The 24,886-nt window shown below is 34.3% G+C and overlaps 1 protein-coding gene and 2 long non-coding RNA genes across 3 annotated transcripts; 1 reads left to right on the top strand and 2 right to left on the bottom strand.

Moving 5' to 3' along the window:
• Positions 1–513: 513 nt before the first annotated feature.
• Positions 514–751, bottom strand: LOC121230820 (uncharacterized). Its single transcript, XR_005928968.1, has 2 exons — positions 694–751; positions 514–616 (listed from the first exon to the last, which is right to left on the bottom strand). It is a non-coding gene; the product is annotated as an uncharacterized lncRNA (long non-coding RNA).
• Positions 752–7,738: 6,987 nt separating this feature from the next.
• On the bottom strand, positions 7,739–8,281 carry LOC121230819 (uncharacterized). The gene is made up of 3 exons (XR_005928967.1): positions 8,198–8,281; positions 7,864–7,932; positions 7,739–7,772 (listed from the first exon to the last, which is right to left on the bottom strand). It is a non-coding gene; the product is annotated as an uncharacterized lncRNA (long non-coding RNA).
• Positions 8,282–16,939: 8,658 nt separating this feature from the next.
• LOC107937336 (uncharacterized) lies at positions 16,940–17,557 on the top strand. The gene is made up of 2 exons (XM_016870204.1): positions 16,940–17,032; positions 17,240–17,557. The coding sequence occupies exons 1-2, from the start codon at positions 16,940–16,942 to the stop codon at positions 17,555–17,557; spliced, it is 411 nt and encodes a 136-aa protein (XP_016725693.1).
• The last annotated feature ends 7,329 nt before the right edge of the window (positions 17,558–24,886 follow it).

The following is a 24,886-nucleotide window of genomic DNA, read 5'->3' as shown; positions in this document are numbered from 1 at the left end:
TCCCTCGCTGCTGCCGCTGCCTCCCTCTCTGCTGCCTCCGCTCTAAGTTGTTGCTGGAGTTCTTCATATTTTCGTTGAACCTCGGCAATTTGCTCAACTGTGTTCGCTTGCATCTGAGCTATCTGATCTCTTAACCTCTGAACTTCAGCTTTAGCTTGACTTCCAGAAGGCATGTATTGCTGGGAGCCGGATCCAAAATATTGGGTCGGGGTAACACCAGATCCTTGAAATCGAACCCGATCGTACCTTTCAGGACCCAAAACTTCAGTGATAATTTTGTTATCAATGTTCTCAAGATTAACAGAACTATCAGTCGAAGTAGCCGCTTCATATTCCGCCTTCTTATCCTTTAGTTTCTCCTAAAAAATCAATTAAAAAGTTAGAAACGAAATATATAATAAAAAGGAATGCAACATAACATTATTTAAAACTACTAATGATGAATTGAATTAAACAATTATAATTAAACATTATAAATATTTAGAACAAATCAAATATTATTAAGTAAATATACCATAATTTCTCCAGCTTCGGATGTCATAGGAGATCCATCTTTTTTCCTATGCGTAATCTCAAAAAGCTGAAGGCGCCCAACTTTTTGTCCAGATTTGACTTCCTACAATATAGTAGTAAAAATATTATTTAATATTAGAAAGTTATTAATATTTGAAAAAATTAATAAAATTTTAATACCTCGGCCTCAGCTACAGAAGCAAAACTTCTCGACCCTGCCGTGTGCGTGAATTTTTGTTTTTGCCTGCTGCTTATCCCAACTCGCTCACGGTCCTACATAATGAAATTATTATTACGTATATAGTAAACACTATATATAAGAGTTTGGAAATACGTAATACCTCTCTTTTCTTTGAATTCCAGAATCTAACCGCATCTTTCCATTGGTACCTCAACATTCCCGGCGGGACATTTCTCAATTTTTCCTCGAGGCTTATGTCTTTCTTAAAATATTGTTTTTTTAAAATTCTTTTATTGTCTCTCCATTTTTTACCCAATGTCTTCTTGATATAATCATCGGAGACCTCTAAAGCAAATCTATCCTAAAAAACACAAGTTTAGAATGTAAATATGAATGAAACTTAAACTAAAATATTATAAATAACATTCACATTTTGTTACCTTAATATTAGCGAGAGCCTGATTTTTGTTGCTATCAGGCATGTGATGCCATGATTCGTAGTTGATGGGCAACATATTGGCATTTCGTGCTAAAATGCCAATATAGCCTGCTAAAAGTCGAGCTTCAGATCCAACAGGCTGGCCATAAGTATTTCTACTTACTTTGACACGGTCGGCAGGATCTAAGTCGTATAAATCACTAAGTAGTGTACGTCCTCGAGCTCTGCGCGTCCCACCATTTTCGGCTGAAAAATGATATACTATTATTATATTAAAATTTACAAATAAATTAATAATAAAAGTCAACACATGTAAAATAAACGTAACATTACTTTGAAATTCTTTAGGCTCGTCAAGTGTCTCTGGCATATTCGAAGATCCAACAACTGTCTGCTGTTCACTATTTCCTTCTTCTGAATTTGGAGTATTCTGGACAATACTTAAACCACGTAATCTTCTTCTACGCATTTTTCCTGCAATACACATAAAATAGTTAAAGTTTTAGTAACAAATTACAACAGTAATAGTACATATAAAATAGTCAAATTATATAACATGACCAAGATTAAAATTATAATATTACATATAATTAAAAAAACGTAAAATCTTACTACATCATTATTCGTAAATATCTTCATTCACATCATCTCGAACCCATTGATATTGTGTACTAGTACTAGATATTTTCATCTAAGTTTTGTTCTGGAAAAGGTAATGTTTCTGATCTTTCGACAATGTCATCTCTACTTCCATTACCCATGTCAAACAAGTCTCTAGGGGTGTTCCGGAGTACAACATACCAACCCTCATCAGTTGGATCTTTCGAATAAAAAACTTGTTTCACTTGAGAGGAAAATACATATGGCTCGTCCATCAATTGTTGTCCAGTGTGAATCAAGCGAGAGAAATTCACCATTGTAAAACCAAATTGATCTTTTTTAATTCCTCGAGCAGTATTAACATCAGCCCAATCACACTGAAATAAGATAACTTTCCATCTGCCATAGTAATCCAACTCAATAATGTCGGTAAGAAGTCCGTAATACTCCACATTACCCTCAACCGGATTACTATCCCTATCACTAGCATAACTTGTAATTGAAGAATTAACAACAACTCCACAATTTTGAGTTCTCCTCATTCTCTCGCGATACTTTGTATGAAATCTGTATCCATTGATGAGGAAGGCACTATATCTTTTTATTACTCTGTTCGGACCTTGGGAAAGCCATTTAATTTTGTCATTGACGTCCTTCCCACTCCAAACCTACTGAATCGAAAGTAAATTAAATAATTATAAATGTATTATGTAAAAACATTCTTATTTGATTAACTAAATTTCGCGATTATATGTAACTTATTAACTTTAGTTACATACCGTTTGACTTAACCATTCATGAAAAGATTCTGTGAATAACTTATTAATCTCTCGATGTTGTAATCTTCGAGAGCGTGCACGAGATCTCAAAATTTGTTTGTACTCACTATATTAAAAACAAGTCTAATTGGTTAGAAGATAAACAAATCAAAACGACGAATATGTAAGACAATTTTATAACTTACTTGCGCAACGGTTCAATTGAATCGTGGTGAAAAAGTACATATCGATGTGCCTGTATCCACGATATATCATCTAATTCTACAATTTCAACTTTGCCGATTGGTTCTCCATAACTTCGAAATAAATAAGTTTCGGCCAAGTCATGATCATTGAGCCCAGCATTTCTACTTGGTCTATTCAATCGTGTTTCAGCATCTTCTAAATATCTAGAACAGAAGGTCATGCACTCTTCTGCCAAGTAGCCATCAGCAATTGATCCTTCTGGATAACGCTTATTGCAACAATATGACTTCAATTTGCTTAGGAACCTAAACACGATATACAATATTTATCAAAAGCTGTAACTAAATGTATAGAGGTGAATGAATGAATACTTGAGAAATAAATTAGCACCTTTCTATAGGATACATCCATTGATAAAAAACCGGTCCACCAAGGATTGCTTCGTGAGGGAGATGGATTACCAAGTGCACCATAATAGTGAAGAAGGAAGGTGGAAAGATCTTCTCTAAATTGCATAAAGTCAAAGCCGCTCGATCCTGTACTTTCTCAAGTTCTCCGACATTCAAAACTTTGCCACAAATAGCTTTCATTATATTGGATAGTTCAATTATACAGGACGTTACATTTTTTGACATACAGCACCGTAAAGCAATTGGGAGTAAATCTTACATCAAGATGTGGTAATCATGTGATTTTAATGAATATAATCTTCGGACTTTGAAACTCACACATCGAGATATATTTGACGCATACGCATCTGGGACCTTTATATCCTTCAACACCATGCAGAAAACTTCTTTCTCTTTCTTTGACATTGAAAAAATAGAAGGCGGCAACCGATATTTCCCATTCGGCACTACTTGAGGATGAAGATCACGCCGGATTCTCATGTCAACTAAATCAAGTCAGCTCTGAAGATTGCCTTTTGATTTCCCATCGACATTTAAAATTGTCCCAATTATGTTCTCGCAGACATTCTTCTCAATATGCATGACATCAAGATTGTGGCGTAAAATGTTGTGCTCCTAATAAGGCAACTCAAAAAAAATACTCCTTTTCTTCCACAACTCCGCCTCATTAGGATCATCCTCTTCGTCAGATTTATCATCAGATTCATCCCTCGATCTTCTCCTTGTTTGCGTGATAGGTGGTTGATTCATCTTCCCGTAACTAAAGTTGATATCTTTTAACATAAACAAGATTTCAGATCCAACGGTCTACTCAGGAGCTCCTCTGTACTCTTCAGTACCGTCAAATAGAGTCCTCTGAAATCTAAATTTATGATTTTCATCTAACCACCGACGATGGCCCATGTAAGAGAACTTCTTCCCATTATACAACCACTTCGAACAAGTTTGCGCAGCTCAACAAGGACAGGCATAACGTCCTTTAGTACTCCAACCCGATAAATTAGCATAAGCCGGGAAATCATTAATTGTCCACAATAAAGCTGCACGTAAATTAAAGTTCTCCTTTCTCAATACATCATATGTCTCAACACCCGACCATAATTGTTTTAACTCTTCAATAAGTGGCTGCAAATAGATGTCAAGATCATTTCCGGGACCTTTCTCTCCAGGGATAATCATTGATAAAATAAATGAAGATTGCTTCATGCAAATCCATGGAGGCAAATTGTAAGGAACAAGCACTACAGGCCAAGTACTGTACGAAGTACTCATGATTTTAAATGGATTAAAGCCATCAGCTGCTAGCCCAAGCCTTACATTCCGAGGATCGCTTGCAAAGCTTGGAAATTTACTGTCAAATGATTTCCAAGCTAAAGAATCCGCAGGATGTCTTAATAATCCATCATCGGTCCGTTGATCATTATGCCACCTCATAGATTCGGATGTCTTTGAGGACATGAAAAGCCTTTGAAGTCTTGGTATCAGGGGAAAATATCGCAAGACCTTGACTGGCTTCTTTCTTAACTGTGCCCCACCTTCATCCGTATTCACATCTTCTGTATTACTATTCATCCAAAGAGACTTACCGTAAACATGACAAGATTGTTGGTTTTTCTGATCACCCCAGTACAACATGCAGTCATTTGGGCAACTATGAATTTTACCGTACCCAAGGCCCAAATCTTTTATTAGTCTCTTCATATCTTGACAAGACTGGTGAATTTTTGCAAACGGAAACATCTCTCTTAGAAACTCTAGCAGCATTGTAAAAGAGTTTCCGGTCCACCCTCCCAAACATTTTAAGTGAAATAGACGAATGCAGAAGGACAATTTCGAATATTTTGATCCCTCGTAAAGTTCTTCATTCATTTCATTAAGTAAATTGTAGAACTTAGCCGCTTCTTCATTTGGCTCCTCATTAGGTGCACTTGTTCCCGTTTCGCAAAAAAAATTTCCAGTAAAATTAAAGTCAGGTGGAAACGATTGCTCACCATGACTACGCATATTAAATGCATCCCGTAACATATCTTCCATGTCATCTTGTCTAACATACTGATGGTAATCAGTATCAGGATAAGTCGGATTAATAGTTGAAGAAGTTCCATTAGATGTACACTCTCCATGGAAAATCCATTTGTTATACCCCCAAATAAAGCCATCAACAATTAGATGTTCGTAGACAACTTCACGAAAATGCCAGTAGATGTTGCCACACTTTTTACACGGGCAAAGAATCATATTCTCTTGGCTTGCATTTTGAAATGCAAAATTTAGAAAAGTTTGTACTCCATTTTGATAGGCATTGCTTACCCTTGACAATTTCATCCAACTCCTATCCATTTTGTAGTTCTTGAAATCTAAAGTTCACAACATATTACAGTTACTTAAATGTTCTCAATTGATTTAAATCATATCATTATACTAAATATTAAGTCTCTAATGGGTATAAACTAATTCAGGCAAGTTGCGAGATTTTCAACTATAGATTTATGTATTATGTAAGTTAAGTAAATTCCGTAAACTAGTTATGTATTATATGATATATATTTAAGTATTATGTAAGTTATGTAAGTTATGTAAATTATGATATAAAATATATTTAAGTATTATGTAAGTTATGTAAGTTATATATTTATCTAAGTTATATAAGTTATGTACGTTTTGTAAGTTATATAAATTATGATATCAAATATATTTAAATATTAAAATCAAACATTATTAATATAAAAAAATAGTAATTTGAATATAATAATATAAAAAAAGAATCGTAGTTTAATTTTTATAAGTACATTGGAAATAAATATTCAATAGTAAATGAGCTCGATAGAACTTTTTTTAAGTCTTTTTGAATTTTTTAAGATTCATCATACGGGGCGTTGTTACACCTAGGAAGGATCCATTATATCTTGCAGCTCGATATAAGGCAACCCGTCAGGTTTCCAGCCTATATACTTTGAATCTTTAAAATATTTAAATATTAAAATCAAACATTATTAATATAAAAAATAGTAATTTGAATATAATAATATAAAAAAAGAATCGTAGTTTAATTTTTATAAGTACATTGGAAATAAATATTCAATAGTAAATGAGCTCGGTAGAACTTTTTTCAAGTCTTTTTGAATTTTTTAAGATTCATCATACGTGGCGTTGTTGCACCTAGGGAGGATCCATTATATCTTGCAGCTCGATATAAGGCAACCCGTCAGGTTTCCAGCCTATATACTTTGAATCTTTAAAATATTTAAATATTAAAATCAAACATTATTAATATAAAAAAATAGTAATTTGAATATAATAATATAAAAAAGAATCGTAGTTTAATTTTTATAAGTACATTGGAAATAAATATTCAATAGTAAATGAGCTCGATAGAACTTTTTTCAAGTCTTTTTGAATTTTTTAAGATTCATCATACGTGGCGTTGTTGCACCTAGGGAGGATCCATTATATCTTGCAGCTCGATATAAGGCAACCCGTCAGGTTTCCAGCCTATATACTTTGAATCTTTAAAATATTTAAATATTAAAATCAAATATTATTAATATAAAAAAATAGTAATTTGAATATAATAATATAAAAAAAGAATCGTAGTTTAATTTTTATAAGTACATTGGAAATAAATATTCAATAGTAAATGAGCTCGATAGAACTTTTTTCAAGTCTTTTTGAATTTTTTAAGATTCATCATACGGGGCGTTGTTACACCTAGGGAGGATCCATTATATCTTGCAGCTCGATATAAGGCAACCCGTCAGGTTTCCAGCCTATATACTTTGAATCTTTAAAATATTTAAATATTAAAATCAAACATTATTAATATAAAAAATAGTAATTTGAATATAATAATATAAAAAAAGAATCGTAGTTTAATTTTTATAAGTAAATTGGAAATAAATATTCAATAGTAAATGAGCTCGATAGAACTTTTTCAAGTCTTTTTGAATTTTTTAAGATTCATCATACGTGGCGTTGTTACACCTAGGGAGGATCCATTATATCTTGCAGCTCGATATAAGGCAACCCGTCAGGTTTTCAGCCTATATATTTTGAATCTTTAAAATATTTAAATATTAAAATCAAACATTATTAATATAAAAAATAGTAATTTGAATATAATAATATAAAAAAGAATCGTAGTTTAATTTTTATAAGTAAATTGGAAATAAATATTCAATAGTAAATGAGCTCGATAGAACTTTTTTCAAGTCTTTTTGAATTTTTTAAGATTCATCATACGTGGCGTTGTTACACCTAGGAGGATCCATTATATCTTGCAGCTCGATATAAGGCAACCCGTCAGGTTTCCAGCCTATATACTTTGAATCTTTAAAATATTTAAAATAAGGTTGGAGAGAAGGTCATCCATTGTTGTAATTTTAATGGACAAGCAAGCTACACGGTAATAAAATTAATTCATACTTATTCATACTTAAGCTGAATCAAATAATAATTAAGTTGAACCAAATATTTAAAATTAATTTGGTAAGAAAATAGTTCTGCTCCAAACAGAACCAGCAATTAAATCTTTACAAAATCGCAACCCCAAAATATTAATTTTTCCAAAATCATCATGATAAAACTATTATTGATTAGAATTTTGAAATAAAATGTACCTTAATAAAACGTACCTGGTCTACTCCACTCTCACCAGCAAACAGAGGCTGAAGTCAAAAAAGTAATATTTGTGAAGTAATTTAAAGTGAAAATGCATAGAAATAAGGAAAAAAACTTAGCAACGAAACCTATACGTACCTAGAACAAATGTCAATGGCTGTGGTGTATTTAGTTGCACCAAATATTAATTCAGGTGCTCGATAGTACCTAGAACAGATGTAAGATTATAAGAGTAGCACCAAATATATTTCAGTTTAAGCAAATATAAAAACTTTATCTATATCAGTACCAAATATTAATTCGAAGATTAAATGGCAGCTTCAGTTGAACCAATAGCTGCAGGAGGAGCAGGAAGCAGTAACTGAAATACATACAACATTAATTCACTAATACAGACACATGTAAGATTATAAGAGTAGTACCAAATATATTTCAGTTTAAGCAAATATGAAAACTTTATCTATATCAGTACCAAATATTAATTCGAAGATTAAATGGCAGCTTCAGTTGAACCAATAGTTGCAAGAGGAGCAGGAAGCAGTAACTGAAACATATACAACATTAATTCACTAATATAGACACATGGAACTATATCCTAAAAGTCAAAACACAAGGAATTAGAGTATATGTACCATATTTAGTATACAATATAATTTTACTTCATATATATTACTTCATATAATTATTATAGTAATAATTAAATTTATTAACAATCGTCATTGTACAAAAATAGGGAAGAAAAAATTAGGTGTTGGTTAAAAGCAGTCAAAAAAATATTTTTGTACAAAATTAATTCAAATACTAAGTAAGTCTTGACAGAATAACCCAAACAAGAAGGAATTATATAACCAACCTGCAGTGTACAAGAAGTAACAGATAGGCATTTGATACTTGATAAGGATGCTAACAAACTGATACAAAAATTATCAATCTGAAGGGCTAATCATTTTTTCATTTGCTCCCTGTAATGCATTGATTTATCAAATTAGATTCAATACACAGAACATAAATGTAAAATTAATTAATAATAAAACTTACTTGCGTCTCAGAAACAGATACAGAAGAATGACCCTGAAAAAGTTTAAAAATTAAATGTCAACAAAATCCAACTGATTTGTACCAAAATAGATCATCTTCAAACTACAACCATCTAAATTGGAAATTGATATAAGGCATAATGTGAGTAATCCTTAGTAAAACTTCATGTCAGTTTTGCGATATAATTCAGTCAAAATAAACTTCTCAGCCCAAAAATATGCAGCAGTTGTTGCAAATGTTTTTACATTACATATATTTATAATCCAGTCAAAATAAACTTCATGTCAGTTTTCCTAGATATAGAAAAAGGGATAGAAATGACATCCATATTTAGACATAAGTAAAAGTTTACAAGCTGCAGTGTTTGCAAAAGCTAATCATGAAAATATTGGTCAACAGATTGTTGCAGCACATCAAAATCTTGTTGTAAAAGATTGTTGATATTAGCAAGAAGTAAACTTTGGCCTCTAGCCTTAACAAGTAATGTGATAAGAGAAGTTTCCAACATAAGTTAAGTGTTAAAAAAAATCATATGAAAGGAAAAAGAAAATGGGGGAAGCAAATGTTTTAGTCATTCACATCTGAGCCTAAGAATCAAAAGAAGTTTATAAGAAGAAACTCATTGACAGACATTACAGACAATAGGCTAAAAACAAACAGATCTGATAATATGGGTCAAACCATCTAGCCAATGGAACTGATTGGCCAAGAAATTTTCATTAGACGTTTCTAACTTTATGAACTTTGAACAATGGATGAGGACCAGCATTTGCAACCCCATGACACCATGATATTTTACCTAGAAATAAAGATTTAGCAAATTAAATATACATACCTCTTAGAAAGTATAAATTGGATGGAAGAGTCAATTCTAGCAAATTAAATTACACCTGCAAACAATGAACAGCCATGAAATAAAGAAATAATCTAAGGATAAACAAGAATTAAATAAGAATTAAAAACATGATCCATTAACGAATTTTCCAAAGCAAAAAGCTATAAATTATTTAAATTAACGATAAAAACCAAATTTATATTATTGTTTATGTATTATGAAATACATAAATAAATTAATAAATCCTTTGGATAATTTCCAAACCCCAAGAAGACCAAACATTTTTTATATTATCTATCGGCATCAATCCTAAGCTTCAAAAAATTTGTGGAGAAATTGACTACCCCATCGAATGTTTAACATCAATTATTCCATTCCTAAATGAAAATGTTGCCATGATCTCTATGTCTATTCTCAAAGTTGAGATTGATGCAATTCATAACAAGACCAAGGAAGCGTTAGACAAGACTTACGAGCTTTCAATGAATCCCCTACCTCAAGACTCCTCCCTTTATGTCTTAAAAGTTGTATTAATAACTACAATGCCATTCTAGAAAGCAAACAAAGAATCCTTAATGCAATTTCTATGGGTGATGCTAAGGAGCTGAGCATGGAGCTAAGCCACAACATGGAGGATGTATTTGCATGCGAGGAGGAGTTCAACAAAGCCAAAATTAAGTCGCCAATAACAGAATTAAATTCATTACTTGTCAAGATGATTACCAACAGTTTGACAATTGATGTTAACATGACCAACGTTTAGAGGAACAACTCATGATAAACAAATTACATTAAACCTAAAAAGTTATAGCATTTTTTATTTGTAACACGCAGGGCTGGAGATAAGAGTTTCAGTTCATAACAAAATAACTGAATACCCCTGCAATGTTGCACCCTTCTTACCTCAACAGTTTCAGTTCATAACAGAGTTGCTTAAACCTAATACATAGATAAGAGTACCTTTAGAACCACAGCTCCACCAGTTAAGGGCCAAAAAGGCAAGTAATTACTATCCATTATGCATTATCAGAGAGGAGCGATTTTTGTTGGGATCTAAAGTCGTGGTCTTCATTATGCATTTCTAATTCTACAAATGAGCCTTTGGGTATAGCTGAATAATTACTATCTATTCTAGATCAAAGAAATGCTTAACAAGCTTGAAACTTTGTGAAGATCTCTCAGAAAAAAATCGAATGTAACGATTAAAAAACTTACAAAGAATTGGGAGGAATTGAATTGAATGGAATGGATTTTGAAAGGGTCAAGAAAAAGCAGCAGATCCGTAGTGGGTCAACATTTTTGGATGCTTTATTGGAAGGGGAGAGATAAAGAGCAATTTGTTTGGAAATAAAGGAAAAGTTTTCCAGGGCTGCCATTGGAGGATATAATTTTATAGAAATGTAGATTTAATCTTTCGATGTTGCTACGTTAGATGAATGACATAGATCTGAACCACCATATTTAGAGGGTCATACCTCTATGTCCATGTCTTATTAATATGTTTCATACATGGTACTTCAAGGAAAATTAAAAGCCAAAGCAACATGGCCTCAGCATAATCACTCCCAGACTACTATAGCAACTGGACAAATCAGAGCAGAGCTAATGTGCTAAAAACAAGTTGCAAGTTCTCCATGAATAACATTTAATTACACGAATGACAGAGAAGTCTACAAGAGAAGAAGACGTAAGAAAATTCCAGCACAGACTACATATCAAGAAAAGAAGTGGTTGTTCAAAATAGCAAGTTCAGTCAATTAAGCTTTATTCCCAAACAAAAAAAAAGGCAAGTAATACAGTAACTACACATTAATTTGAAGGGGACTCAAAAATTAACCTTTTCATACCCACGAAGCATATCACCGTCGACGAGAGGAAAGGGAAAATAGTTAGGGATTTCGGGGATGGGGGAACAGATTAAGGGAAAAAAGGGGACTTGGGGAAATTGTTAGGGATTTCGGGTTTGGGGATTTAGGGGATGATTTGGGGGGAAAGAAATAGGTGTTTTCTGTTTTAGGGATTTAGGGAATTAAAAAGAGACGAAATGGGGGAAAATGACTTAGCAAAAAACAAAAATGATTTCGGGTAAAGGGCATAAACCTGAGGAGAGAAAAAACGACGCCGTTTCAAATAAGGAAAATTTGTGGCGTTTTCAGCAAAGCGCCGGTAATGAAACCTTTTGCGGCGTTTTTCCGCAAAGCGCCACTAACGCCTCTTTTATCTACACTATAAAACGACGCCGTTCTAATACGAGTTGTGGCGTTTATTATAGAAACGCCGCTAAAGCCACTACTATTCAGAGGAGACGATGCCGTTTTACTCTGAATAATGATATTTTATGGCGTTTTCTGAAAAAACGCCGCTATTTCCTATCTTTTGCGGCGTTTTATGTATAAACGCCGCTAATACCTAAATATTTTATAAAAATTGATCAAAATTTAAAACTATATATTTAGAATTTCTTTTAAATTATATCTAAAACTTTAACTTTCATTTAATACACATTTTAAAATACATATTATGTATGCATATAAATTAATTAAATAAAAACATGATGCTATTTATATCAACATAATGTGTAAATATTTTACAAGATCTAGATCAAATTACAGTTCATGTACACAATTGCACATTAAACCACTTTTCATCTTAGCTATTTGGGATTTAACATTTATCTTCTAAATTAAAATCCAAAATTATACTCTAAATTTGAAACCCTAAACCTGGGACTCTAAACCCTAAACCTTAGACCACAAACACAAAATCCCTAACCTTAAACTTTAAACCCCAAAACCATTAACCCCTAAACCAACCATAAGTACTCCTAGATCATAAAGCCCAAACTATAAACTCTAAAAATTGTTAACCCTAAACCATAATCGTAGACATATTTTTGGGAATTCGTGTGGCCAATGTTAGTGTAGTACAAATTAAAACACATATATGTTTATATTATTATATTAAATAATATGAGTATGTACAAAATAGCATGAATCTTAGTAAAATCCAAATGTTCTTCAGTTAATTTCTAGCTAATAGTTTCATTTCCTTAAACCCTTAACCTAAACTTACACCCTAAAAATATAGAATCTTAATTTATATTACAAGTTTTAATATATATATATATAACAAGGGACAAAAGTAATTAAAATAGAATCTTAATGCTTACCAAAACCCTAAAATAAATTAATTTTTTTATCATTAATCATAACCTAATAGCATAACCCCTAAAACCATAAATATTAATATTAATTCGACCTTAAACCCTAAAACACAGTAAACCCCAAACTCAAAGTACTCTAATTAAAACATAAAACCATAACCCAAAATAATAAACATTATATCATAAACCCTAAAACTCTAAATTAACCTTAAAATTCATAACCTTAATTCACATTTTGCGGTGTTTTAAAAACAAACGCCGCTAATTCCCCTATAGCTAACTAATGGACGGCGCCGTTTTGCTCAACACTTCTGCGGCGTTTTTAGAAAAACGCCGCTAATACTTCACCCATTGCGGCGCTTTTACAAAAACGCCGCTAATGCTTGAACTTTTTGCGGCGTTTTACGAGAAACGCCACTAATGCCTCAATAGCTCACCTACACACGGCGCCGTTTTGCTCAATACTTTTACGACGTTTGTAGAAACCACCGCTAATGCTTGAAGTTATAGCGGCGTTTTTGGTAAAACGCCGCTAATGCCTCAAAAGAGCTCACCAACATATGGCACCGTTTTGCTCAACACTTTTGCGGCGTTTTTTGACAACCGCCGCTAATGTGTCAGCCATTGCGGTGTTCTTTTATAAACGCCGCTAATGCTTTATTTTTTGCGGCGTTTTCTACATAAGCGCCACTAATAGTGATCTTTTGCGGCGTTTTTTTGACAAACGCCACTATAGCTTTGATCTATAGCGGCGTTTTTATTCAAATGCTACTGATGTACATATTTTGCGGCGTTTTTTGTCCAAACGCCGCTAAAAGCGCCGCTAAAAGCCTATTTTGCTGTAGTGATACAATATTCATCATTTAAATACTTATATCAATGAATAAAAACCAATAAATTAAATAATAATTTTTTTAAAAAAGTAAAAATCAAATTAAAATAAATAAAATGTAAACAAATTTTAACATGATAATAAATGAGTTTAAAATAAATAAAGTGAAAAAAATTTTAAAATCTATAATACACAAAACAAATTAAAAAAAATGATATATATGAATAATTTTAAAATAGATAATATATATATATAAAAGTGTAAAATAAAAATATATAAAAAACCTAAAATAAATAATAATAAAACCATTTTAAATAAATAAAAATAGTTTAAAATAAGGTAACAATTTAAAACAAGTAATAAAACAATAATGCATAAAAACAAGTTTAAAATAATATATAAAGCAAGTTTAGAGTAAATAGTATAAAATAGCTTAAAATAGTTAATATATAATTCAATTTAAAATAAAATAAAATAATATATATAGTAACCTTAAATGAATAGTTTATAAAAAACAATTTAAAATAACGTATAAAAGCTTAAGATAAATAATATGTGGAAAAAGAACTTTAAAATAAATAATATATAAAAAGGTTTTAACATAAATAATATATAAAAAAACTTAAAATGAATAATAATAAAACAGATTTTTTAAAAAATAAATAAACAAGCAAGTTAAACAAACTAAGGACAAGATTAAAATCGGAACAAAATTCAGGGTGCCAATTATAAATAAAAAAAGGGCTACTAGGGACTAAAATAAAACGCACTGAAATTCGCGAGGACAAAATAAGACAATATCCCTAGTCCTAGTGCACCGCGTTTCAACTGTCTAGGCCATGGATCAAATTAGAAATGAAATAAAAATAATAGGGCGAAATTTAAAAAAAAAAAGAAAAAAGAAATATGCAAAATGGGACTAAATAAAAGACAGAAAAGACGGAAGGACCAACGCGGATATTCTCCCATTTTTAGAAAACACGCGGGTCTTCCCCCCTGGCGGGTCGGGTCGCGGGTTGCGCATGGATAGCCCTATACGACGCCGTTTTGAAGTCACTCAAACAGGCCCTAAACGGCGTCATTTTGCACCCATTACAAAAGTAATTTTTTTTTGAAAAAATGCATTCAGCCATATTTAAAAAAAACGAAATAAAACACCCAAATCTTCTCAACCCTTCCCCTTTGGCCGACGATCGGGTTCCCTCGCCGCACCACCACAGTATCCGGTGGCCGACGATGCGCAAAGATGGGCTTTTAGCCCCGTTTCAAGACTGGTTCGATGGCCTTGCCTATTTAACCTAAAAAGAACTGAAAATAGAAACCCTCACCCCCCATTCTGATCCCGACGCCAGATGAGGGACCTCTGACGATGAAGTCGCAGGTCTCAGGTAAGGTTTTCTTTCTTTTATTTTTTCTTTTTATTTTCGAAAGTAAAAAAATAAATAAAAGAATAACAAATAAAACTTGAAATAAAAAAATAAAAAAAGGAATATCACCTTTTCTAATCTATTTTTTATTTAATATGTGTGCGTAAAAAAATACAAATGAGAAGAATCGGGCTTTTCTAGTCGATTAAGATGACTATCCACTTCATATTTTTTTTCGTTTTTGCTTGGTTTCTTCTACTGCCTGTGTATTGCTCTCTGTCTTCGCATTTGCTTCTTGTTGCATATGTCAGAAAGGCGTGGGATGAGTGGACGGGTGGCGTGCGTGGAGAAATGGCACTGGTCAAGGGCGTGGTGGCCGAGGGGAGGCCAAATGTTCGGTGGCAACATGCTTGGGTGCTAGGGTTGCTGCTGTTTTCTTTTCTTTATAATGGGCTAGGGTTTCATTTGGGCTATTGGGTTAGGTAATTTGGGTTTGATATTGGGCCATTTTGTTTGGGTTATAAATTTGTAAGTGGACTCTTAAAAAATATTTTGGGATTTTTATATTTTATTAGTGTTTGTTTATTATTATTTTTAATTGGTTTATTTGGGCCAGGCCAAAATTGGCTTATTACACTTGCGTTTGAACTTCACTAATTCTATCAAATTCATTCAATAGCCCTTCACAAAGCCAATACTCCATTAATCTCTTTATGGGAATACGATAATCTTTGGGATATAGACAACAATATAGGAAGCAACATTTCATTGTGGCATTAGGCAAATTATCCTAATTGAATTTTAAAAGCAGAAATACCTCATTTTCAATTTTTGACAATGCACATCACTTCAACATCTCAATTGCATATTTTCATTCCTCAACTATTTCTTGCAAGCCATGGCACGACTGATTGTAATTAGTGCAAGAGGCAGTCTACTGCACCTTTCCGCTACTTGTTTAGCTAGGTTTTGAATATTTGGATGACTGTTGAGAGTTTCATTCCCAACATTATCTTGGAACAATTCCCAAGCCTTCTCCGTATTTAGACACTCTACTTTAATTTTCTTTCGAGCTCCCATTTCGCTGCATAACTCTAAAGATCGAGTAGTAAAAATAACTTTAGAACCATTATCTTGACTTGGTTTTGGTATCCCAACTTGTTGAAAATGGCCAACCATGTTGCTGTTATGTTTTTGTTGAGTGCATACAACTTTTTTATGCATGTTGCAGCAATTGTGCATGTTGCAGCAACATATTTTCTGTTTTAGTTGCAATGTAGCTTAGTTTGGTTGAAAATGAACTTAGTTGTTGATGTTTTGATGGGTTTAGGTGATGATTGAGCTGATAATTCAGCTTATTCATGTGTACAAGAAATGTTTATCAAGTTAGTAGGCTACTTAGTGGTAGTAGGTAGTATTTAGTGATGTATTTGTTAAAGTTTGGTCAGCACGTAGCATCAGGAGCAGTCAAGAAGCAGGCCATGCAGCCCGAGCCATGCAGAAGCTACTGAAGCAAGTGCAACTGTTCATTTTTAGTTCATTTTGTTACCTTACATTGATGTAATGTAATTTAGTTCATTTTGAACCATGTTAGTTTGATGTAATTTGATAGTGAGAATTGTTAACTCAGCTTTGTTCATGTGTACAAGCTTGATTTACCAAGTTTTAATGTATTAGTGGTAGTAGGTATAATTAGGTGACCTTATTCTGATTTTGACAAGCTGAATGCTTGGTTATGTATTGGCATTATGAAATTGTTCAATGTTAATGAAAGTTATCAGATTTTCATCCATATTCTCTCTATTTTCTTTGCTTTGCTATTTCATTTTCTATTCTTGGATTATTTTTGTTTCTTCAGCAAGTCTCAAGCCTTGTAGCTCAAATTTCAACTGATCTTGCTTGTTTGTGTTCCAAAACTCCAAAAATTGGTATCTAGAGCTATAATCTCAGTGGACCTGTTATATTTCAACATTTAAATGATGGCTTCATCAGGCTTCTCACTAGCTGCACCACCAATCTTCAATGGAAAAGGCTACCACATTTGGATAGTCAAAATGAAAACCTACCTACAGGCATTTGATTTGTAGGAAGTGGTCAATTCAAATGTTGAACCAGCACCCCTTAAAGTCAATCCAACAGTGGCTCAGATCAGGCAACATGCTGATGAAAGAACAAAGAGGCATAAGGCCATGTCTTACATCCAAAATTGTGTATCTGATGTGATCTTCACAAGAATCATGGCCTGTGAGACACCAAAATAGGCCTGAGACATATTGAAGGAGGAGTTCCAAGGGACAGAGAGAACAAGGCAACAACAGCTACTGGATTTGAGAAGGGATTTCGAGAATTTGAAGATGAAAGAAGAAGAAACTGTAAAGCAGTATTCATATAGAATTATGGCTGTGGTAAACAGCATAAGGCTGCTTGGAGAACAGTTCAATAAAGTAAGAATAGTGGAGAATGTGATATCAACCTTACCTGAGAAGTATGAGGTAAAAATATCTTCCCTCGAAGATTCAAAGGACTTGACCAACATCTCATTGATAGAGTTGATTAATGCTCTTTATGCTCATGAGCAAAGGAGAGCCAGCAGATAAGAGGAGCACCAAGAAGGTGCCTTCCAAGCCAAAACCAAGCCAACCTCGAGCTCTTCTACTTACAAAGGTCAAAAGACTTGGAGAGACAAGCCTAAGACAGATGCTGTAAGAAGAAGGGACCAACTCTGCAGGCATTGCAAAAGGCTTAGTCATCTAGAGACTAATTGTTGGTTCATACAAGATGTGCAGTACCAATATTGCAAAAAGATGGGCCATGTTGAAAAGGTTTGCAAAAGCAAGGGCAGACCAAGGCAAAATCAACCGCAATAGCCAAAGGCTGAAGCTCGAGTAGTAGAAGAGGCTAGTGACCATGAGGAGCAAGTCTTTGTAGTTTCATGCTCAGCTGCTAAAAAAAGGTTACAAAGGGATGGCTCATAGATAGTGGTTTCACCAACCATATAACACCTAATGCTGTCATCTTCAAGTCAATAGACAGAACCTTCAAAACAATGGTGAAGATAGGAAATGGCCACTTCATTAAGGCAGAAAGAAAGGGAGATATGCTAATAGTCCTACAAGTAACAAGCTGGTTTCAAATGTTCTATTGGTGCCTGACATTAATAGAAACTTGCTTAGCATAGCTCAGTTGCTTGAAAAGGGCTATTTAGTTGTGTTTAGAGGCAATGAGGGTCAAATTAGTGATCTCAGTGGATCCAAGTTCATGACAGTAGCTATCACAGACAAAAGCTTTGTTATGGACTAGAACAAAGGCCTAGACCGTGCCTATACTATTTCATCAGATGGATTCAAGCTATGGCACCAAAGGCTTGGCCATGCCAACTATAGATCGATGACTCAATTGGCTAAAGAGGATTTGGTTGAAAGCTTCATTAACTCAGTTGAGAAAGAAGAAGTTTGTGAAGTGTGTCAGCTAAGAAAGTAAGCCATGCAACCATTTCCTTCAAACAAGGTCTGGAGAGCTTTAGAAAGGCTGCAACTAATCCACACTGATGTGTGTGGCCTTATGAAGACTTAATATTTGAACGAAAACAAGTGCTTCATTCTTTTTATTGATGATTATTCAAGATATTGTTGGATTTACTTTTTGAAGCACAAGTCAGAGGTAGCTTCAGTGTTTTAGAAGTTTAAGGCTACTGCAGAGATAGAAACAAGCTACAAGCTTAAGACCCTAAGGTCAAATAATGAAACTGAGTACACCTCAGCTCAGCTTCAAGCCTTTTATGATGAAACAGGTATTAAACACCAGCTCACTAACACCTACACACCTTAACAGAATGGTGTTAGTGAAAGAAAGAACAAAAGCTTGATGGATATGGCTAGATACCTACTGGTTGAGAAGAATTTACATAAAAACTTGTGAGCTGAGGCAGTTAACACTACAGTGTACATCTAAAATAGGCTTCCAACCAAGGTTCTGGCTCAGAAGACTCCATTCGAGGCCTGGTTCGAGTTCAAGTCATCACTAGCTCACCTAAGGGTCTTTGGTTGCATATGCTATGCTCATGTTCTAGTGGTGAAGAGAGACAAGTTGGCCAAAAATGCTCAACTTGGTATTCTGGTAAGCTACAGCACAGTCAAAAAAGGTTATAGGATCTTGGATCCTTCAGCAAAAAAGGTGCTTGTGAGTAGAGATATGTTGTTCGATGAAAGATCATGTTGGAATTAGGACAAGAATAAGCCAAAGGCTATTTCTGAAGACCTTATGGTAGATTAGACTAAGCCTTATCAAAATGGTCCTAAAATGGACATTGATGATGAACCAGTCAAGGGCACTAGACCTTTGGCTGAGATTTATGAAAGAGCTCAAGTAGCAACAGTTGAACCAAGCTACTTTGAAGAGGCTGAAGCTCAGCAGTCTGGAAACAGGCCATGGCTAATGAAACCAACATGATTAAGAAGAACCAGACATGGGAATTAGTTTAAAAGCCAGCCAATAGGAAGACCATCAGGGTAAAATGGGTGTTTAAGGTCAAACAAAATGCTGATGGAAGTTTGAACAAGTTGAAAGCAAGGTTGGTTATGAAGGGGTTCAGCCAAAAGTATGGCATAAACTATCTGGAGACCTTTGCACCAGTGGCCAGGCTTGACACCATTAGGCTGCTAGGTGCCTTAGCAGTACAGATGCAGTGAAAAATCCACCAACTCTATGTGAAGTCAACCTTCCTTAATGGTTTGCTTGAAGAAGAGATCTATGTTGAGAAACCTCAAAGTTTCAAAGTGGCTGGTAAGGAAGATATGGTTTATAGGCTGAAGAAAGCCTTGTATGGCTTGAAACAAGCACCAAGGATCTGGTATAGCAGGATTGATAGCTACTTAATCAGTTTGGGATTTGAAAGGAGCATTAGTGAGCCAACATTGTATGTTAAGAAGGAAGGAGTGCAAACACAGCTCATTGTGTCCTTGTATGTTGATGACCTACTAGTGATAGGAAGAGACCAAGCAATGCTGGTCGATTTTAAAGCCAAAATGCAACAGATGTTTGAGATTCTAATCTAGGAAGGATGACTTATTTCCTTGGCATGGAGGTGTCACAAACTCAGCATGGAGTCTTCCTAAGTCAGAAGGCTTTTGCCTCTAAAATTCTGACCAAATTCTGCATGCAAAATTGTAAGGCAACAAGCACTCCAATTGTCATTAGAGAGAAACTATTGAGCAAAGGAGACTTTAAGCAAGTTAGTGAGTTTGCCTATAGGAGCTTGGTAGGTTGTTTGCTATATTTAACTGCCATTAGGCTAGACATTATGTTTCCTATGAGTTTGCTCTCAAGATTCATGCATTATTGCAATGAGAAGCACTTTCAAGCTGCCAAAAGAGTGCTCAGGTACATCAAAGGTACCCTGAGTTATGGAATGTTGTTTAGCAAGGCTGAAAGCTTGAAATTGGTTGGTTATGCTGATAGTGACTAGACTGGCTCAATGGATGACATGAAGAGCACCTCAGGATATGTTTTCACCCTTGGTTCAGCTATCTTTTGCTAGAGTTTGAAGAAGCAAAATGTTGTTACTCAGTCAACTACTGAGGATGAATATGTGGCAGCTGCTAAAGCTGTCAACCAAGCTATTTGGCTAAAAAAGATCTTGGCTGATCTGAATCTTCACCAGAGAGAAGCAACAGAGATAATGTGTGATAATCAATCTGCTGTTGCAATTGCAAAGAGTCTAGTTTTCAATGGGAGGACAAACCACTTCAACAATAAGCTTCATATTGTTAGGGAAAAGGAGCAAGCACATGAAGTAAAACTAGTTCATTGCAGTTCTGAAGAGGAGCTAGCTGATATTTTAACAAAAGCCCTTAGTGTGTCAAGATTCTTACACTTGAGAGCTGAAATGGGAGTTTGCAACATGCTAACCAAGGAGGACGATTGAAGTTTGGTCAGCATGTAGTATCAGGGGTAGTCAAGAAGCAGGCCATGCAGCCCGAGTCATGCAAAAGCTGTTGAAGCAAGTGCAACTATTCATTTTTAGTTCATTTTGTTACCTTACATTGATGTAATGTAATTTAGTTCATTTTGAACTATGTTAGTTTGATGTAATTTGATAGTGAGAACTGTTAACTCAACTTTGTTCATGTGTACAAGCTTGGTTTACCAAGTTTCAATGTATTAGTGGTAGTAGGTATTAATTAGGTGACCTTATTTTGATTTTGACAAGCTGAATGCTTGGTTATGTATTGGCATTATGCCATTGTTCAATGTTAATGAAATTCATCAATTTTTCATCCATATTCTCTCTATTTTCTTTGCTTTGCTCTTTCATTTTCTGTTTTTGAATTTTGTTTGTTTCTTCAGCAAGTCTTGAGCCTTGTAGCTCAAGTTTCAGCTGATCTTGCTTATTTGTGTTCCAAAACTCCAACAGCATTTGACTATAAATGTATTGTTTTCTTATTGAATGAGTGAGCAAAATGAGCTATCAGCCATAAGCTCCCTTGCTGCACATTTGTGAGCAAGGAAAAATATTTCTTGCATCTTGCTTTATTGTTTTGTGTTCTCTGTTTTCTTCTTTTGCTGCTGTCAAAATTCCAACACAACTTGATACAAATCCACCCTCTCCCATAAATCATACAATAGTACAATAAATTTCTTGTTGCACAACACTCTATAGATATTTGTAGCTTTTTGGTCAACACTTTTATTCTTTGCAGGAGTTATTAGAAAATCCAATGTTTTCACCAATGCTATCTTGAATCTTTCCAACATCGTAATCCTTAGACACCAACGCCCAAATTACGACATCAAAACTATTCGGTGTGGTACTGAATTTGTTGATTTGGGTCAAGAGTGTTGTCTTGCCAACACCCCTAAAGCCATAGATGCCAATGATCCCCATAACATCTTTGTCCACGATGCAGCTCCATACTTGTTCAATTGAGGATTCTAAAACAATTGGCCGCTCTTCAGGTCTTAACACAACCGAAGCTGTGGGTTGATTCTCCGCTACTTTCTCAAAAGCTCCTTTACTCATGTGGTCATTTATTTCTTGAAGCATTTTGGCCACCTTTTTACAAATTTGTAGCTAGACAAGCATTTCTTGGAAGCACAGCCGCATAGACACAAGTTCTGTAATTCTTGAGGGCCATCTTCAATAAGCTTTTCTGTCTCGGTTACCATAGTTTCAGCTTTTGAAGGCCATAGCTGAACTTGCTCAAATGGCTTAAATAGTTGCTGTTCAGCCACATCAACCTGTCTTCTCACGTCGTTCCTTTGTGCCCTCAAATCTTGAAGAGCAGCAGATAAAGTTGGAAGAGTTTGGTTAAGCTTGCACACGTAATTGGCATGGCCAACAATGGAATCCCATCCACGAATGAGGAAATTCACTAAACCAATTTATTGAGCAGCAATTGCTCATGATTCTTCTTCTGTTAATAAAACGGAGGGCAAACATTGTGAATAGACGAAAAGTGAAAATTTTTAACATGTTTAGGAACAACTACAAATTATTAAAAACATATTGCCAATAGACAACAAACAAAGTTACATAATACGGAAAACCCAAAGATGATGAACAAAGCGGAGTGTGAGACCAGCATACCATTTTGTTGTTTATTTAATATTTTTAATGAATATATTACATTTTACTTCTCGAAATATACGTTGTTTGTAGGCTAGTCTCGAACAGAATAAAAGACAGTGCCGAGGTACATATCATGGAGAATTTACTAAACATATTCATCAGCTATTAAAATTTAGTGTGTGGCATTTATTCACTTCGAAAAATATCTTTTTACGATCCTAATCAACGATTATTAAGTTAAACCTATTTGGTTAGGGATATGTAGCAAGCATCTAATTTTACTCCTAAACTTCTAAATGTAAAGATAATAAGATATCATAATTCCGGTATTGCTACTACTGCCTACGAACACGATGTGTGGCGGCTCCATCATTCCGGTGTTCCTGGTGTAGTGAGCCCGTTGTGGCAATGAAACGGCCACCAGCATTGTTGAGCATATATAAAACTCGTAGTCAGTAACTTAGGTTGATAAGAGCATTGTACACTTTGAATATTAACAAAAATGGCAGCTGTGGGGGTTACAATATAGTTTGAGAAAACAAACGCCTTTTGTTTTTAAGCATCAATTTGAACCCCCACTTGATTGGGGGAAATTAATCATTCTTTTGTCAAACTGTCACATTTATAATGGGGTTGTTTTATTTTTAGCTTAGCAATACATACATATATACACACATTTGAATACAAATATATTTACTTTTTAAAAAAGTTTTAAGTTTGCTACAACACAGAGTGAGAGTAGTTGGATGTTTGGTTCACACCAAATGGAAATTGGGGCAGAATAAGGTCCAAGTATTTCTGTCTGCCTTTCCCTTTCTTTTAAGGTATTTATGGGGGAAGATGAGCCTCTATCCCCCGAGTCTAGCATCACCATAAGGTGATAAATGTTAGTTTAAGGTGTTGTTGGGCTTGATTTGGAAGGACCAACTATAAGTTTATTGGATGGGATGCTCGATGTGATAGATTGACAAGTGCTTTTGAGGGATTTTCTCAATATATTTCGCTTGAATTGTGTGTCGGTTTTGAGAGGATGGTATCTAGGCGAGAGTGTAAAAGAATTTTCTTTTGGTATAAAGGTATAGCAGAAGTTTGTTTATTCTGTATTTGAACACTGCAAAGAATTTCTTAATTTGTATGCCTAGAAAAGTAACTCCATTAACAGTTTTCTTTTGAGATTTGACGGCTTCATGATTTAGAAGAAAGTTCCTTATGGCCTAGCTGTTGATTCATTAATTTGAGCCAATTGTAGTAGTTCATTTTAACCATGTTGGAGTCAACATGTAACACCCAACCCGAATATTGAATTCGAATACTTCATTTCACATTACGTTGCTAGAGTAACTCAAATTAATTTCATACATTCATCAAGTTTCAACTAGTATACGTTACATGAACATAAAAATTTCATGTTGTGAATCTATATTACTAAGTATAATAAGTCAGGTGGACTTACTTATATTGTCCCGAGGTTATATGAGGTAAAACATGGAGTTAGGATACGAATCTTAACTCAAAACATCAAAATGAACTGTTAAGTCTCAGAAGCATGTCTTCTTATTTTTGCTTCGATGTGTAGATATCTTGAGATAATGAGATTAATGTCTCGAGACATGGACAGAAGCTTCGGAGCATTGCTGCAAGGGGCTTTATTTACTCAAAATTTAGAAGCACAAAAGCACCAAAAACTTCTGCTTCCGAAATGTAGGAGAATTATATGGGTATGTTATGATATTCTTTCCCCCTTCTGAGCAATATAAGTAAATAGTAGCTTAGCAAAGATTGTAATTATGCTGTGTTCCATAGGATAGCCATGGCTATACTTAACTCGAGGTACAAATCTATTACTTCGAAGCCTAGTAGATTTGATATAATTTAGGACAAATGCAATGATAGATAAACATAAATAGATACAACTAATTGAAAAAAATGATACACAAAGATAGCAACTCATAATGTCAAAGGACGCAAGCATCAAACACTTTGCAGCCTTTAGGATTTTGTGCATTTCAGTAAGGAGGAAATCTTAAAGAGGGTAAAAAAATGTCTCGAGTGGCTTCATTCTCCCATTCTACCTCTTCCCACCAATCTTTTCTTCCTTCGATGGTGATATGATTCCCTTTTGCACTGACAGAATTGAGAGGAAGTTTCTTTAGTTTTGAGCAATCACCCCATACGCAAAAATGTTTCAGAAATGGGAAGGGTAGGTGTTGAGGGAGAAAGTATAAAACTCTGTTTTAAGCTAGAGCAACAAGGCAATAATTTCGAATAAAGAATGAAAAAAATTGATATTCAAAGAAATGAGAGTTGCAAGAGAAGCAATCAGAAACAGAAAAAAATGGAGAAAATTGAGAGAACAATG

The sequence above is a fragment of the Gossypium hirsutum genome, chromosome A06, assembly GCF_007990345.1.
Source record: "Gossypium hirsutum isolate 1008001.06 chromosome A06, Gossypium_hirsutum_v2.1, whole genome shotgun sequence".
In the NCBI taxonomy this organism is placed as follows: Eukaryota; Viridiplantae; Streptophyta; class Magnoliopsida; order Malvales; family Malvaceae; genus Gossypium; species Gossypium hirsutum.
This window is presented reverse-complemented; position numbering and strand designations above follow the sequence as displayed.

Excerpts from the sequence above, each read along its gene's own strand:
- LOC107937336 (XM_016870204.1), top strand. The coding sequence starts at position 16,940 with ATGGCTTCATCAGGCTTCTCACTAGCTGCACCACCAATCTTCAATGGA. Across the intron at positions 17,033-17,239 it reads AAATGAAAACCTACCTACAG|GAGGAGTTCCAAGGGACAGA; the intron begins GCATTTGATTTG and ends GACATATTGAAG.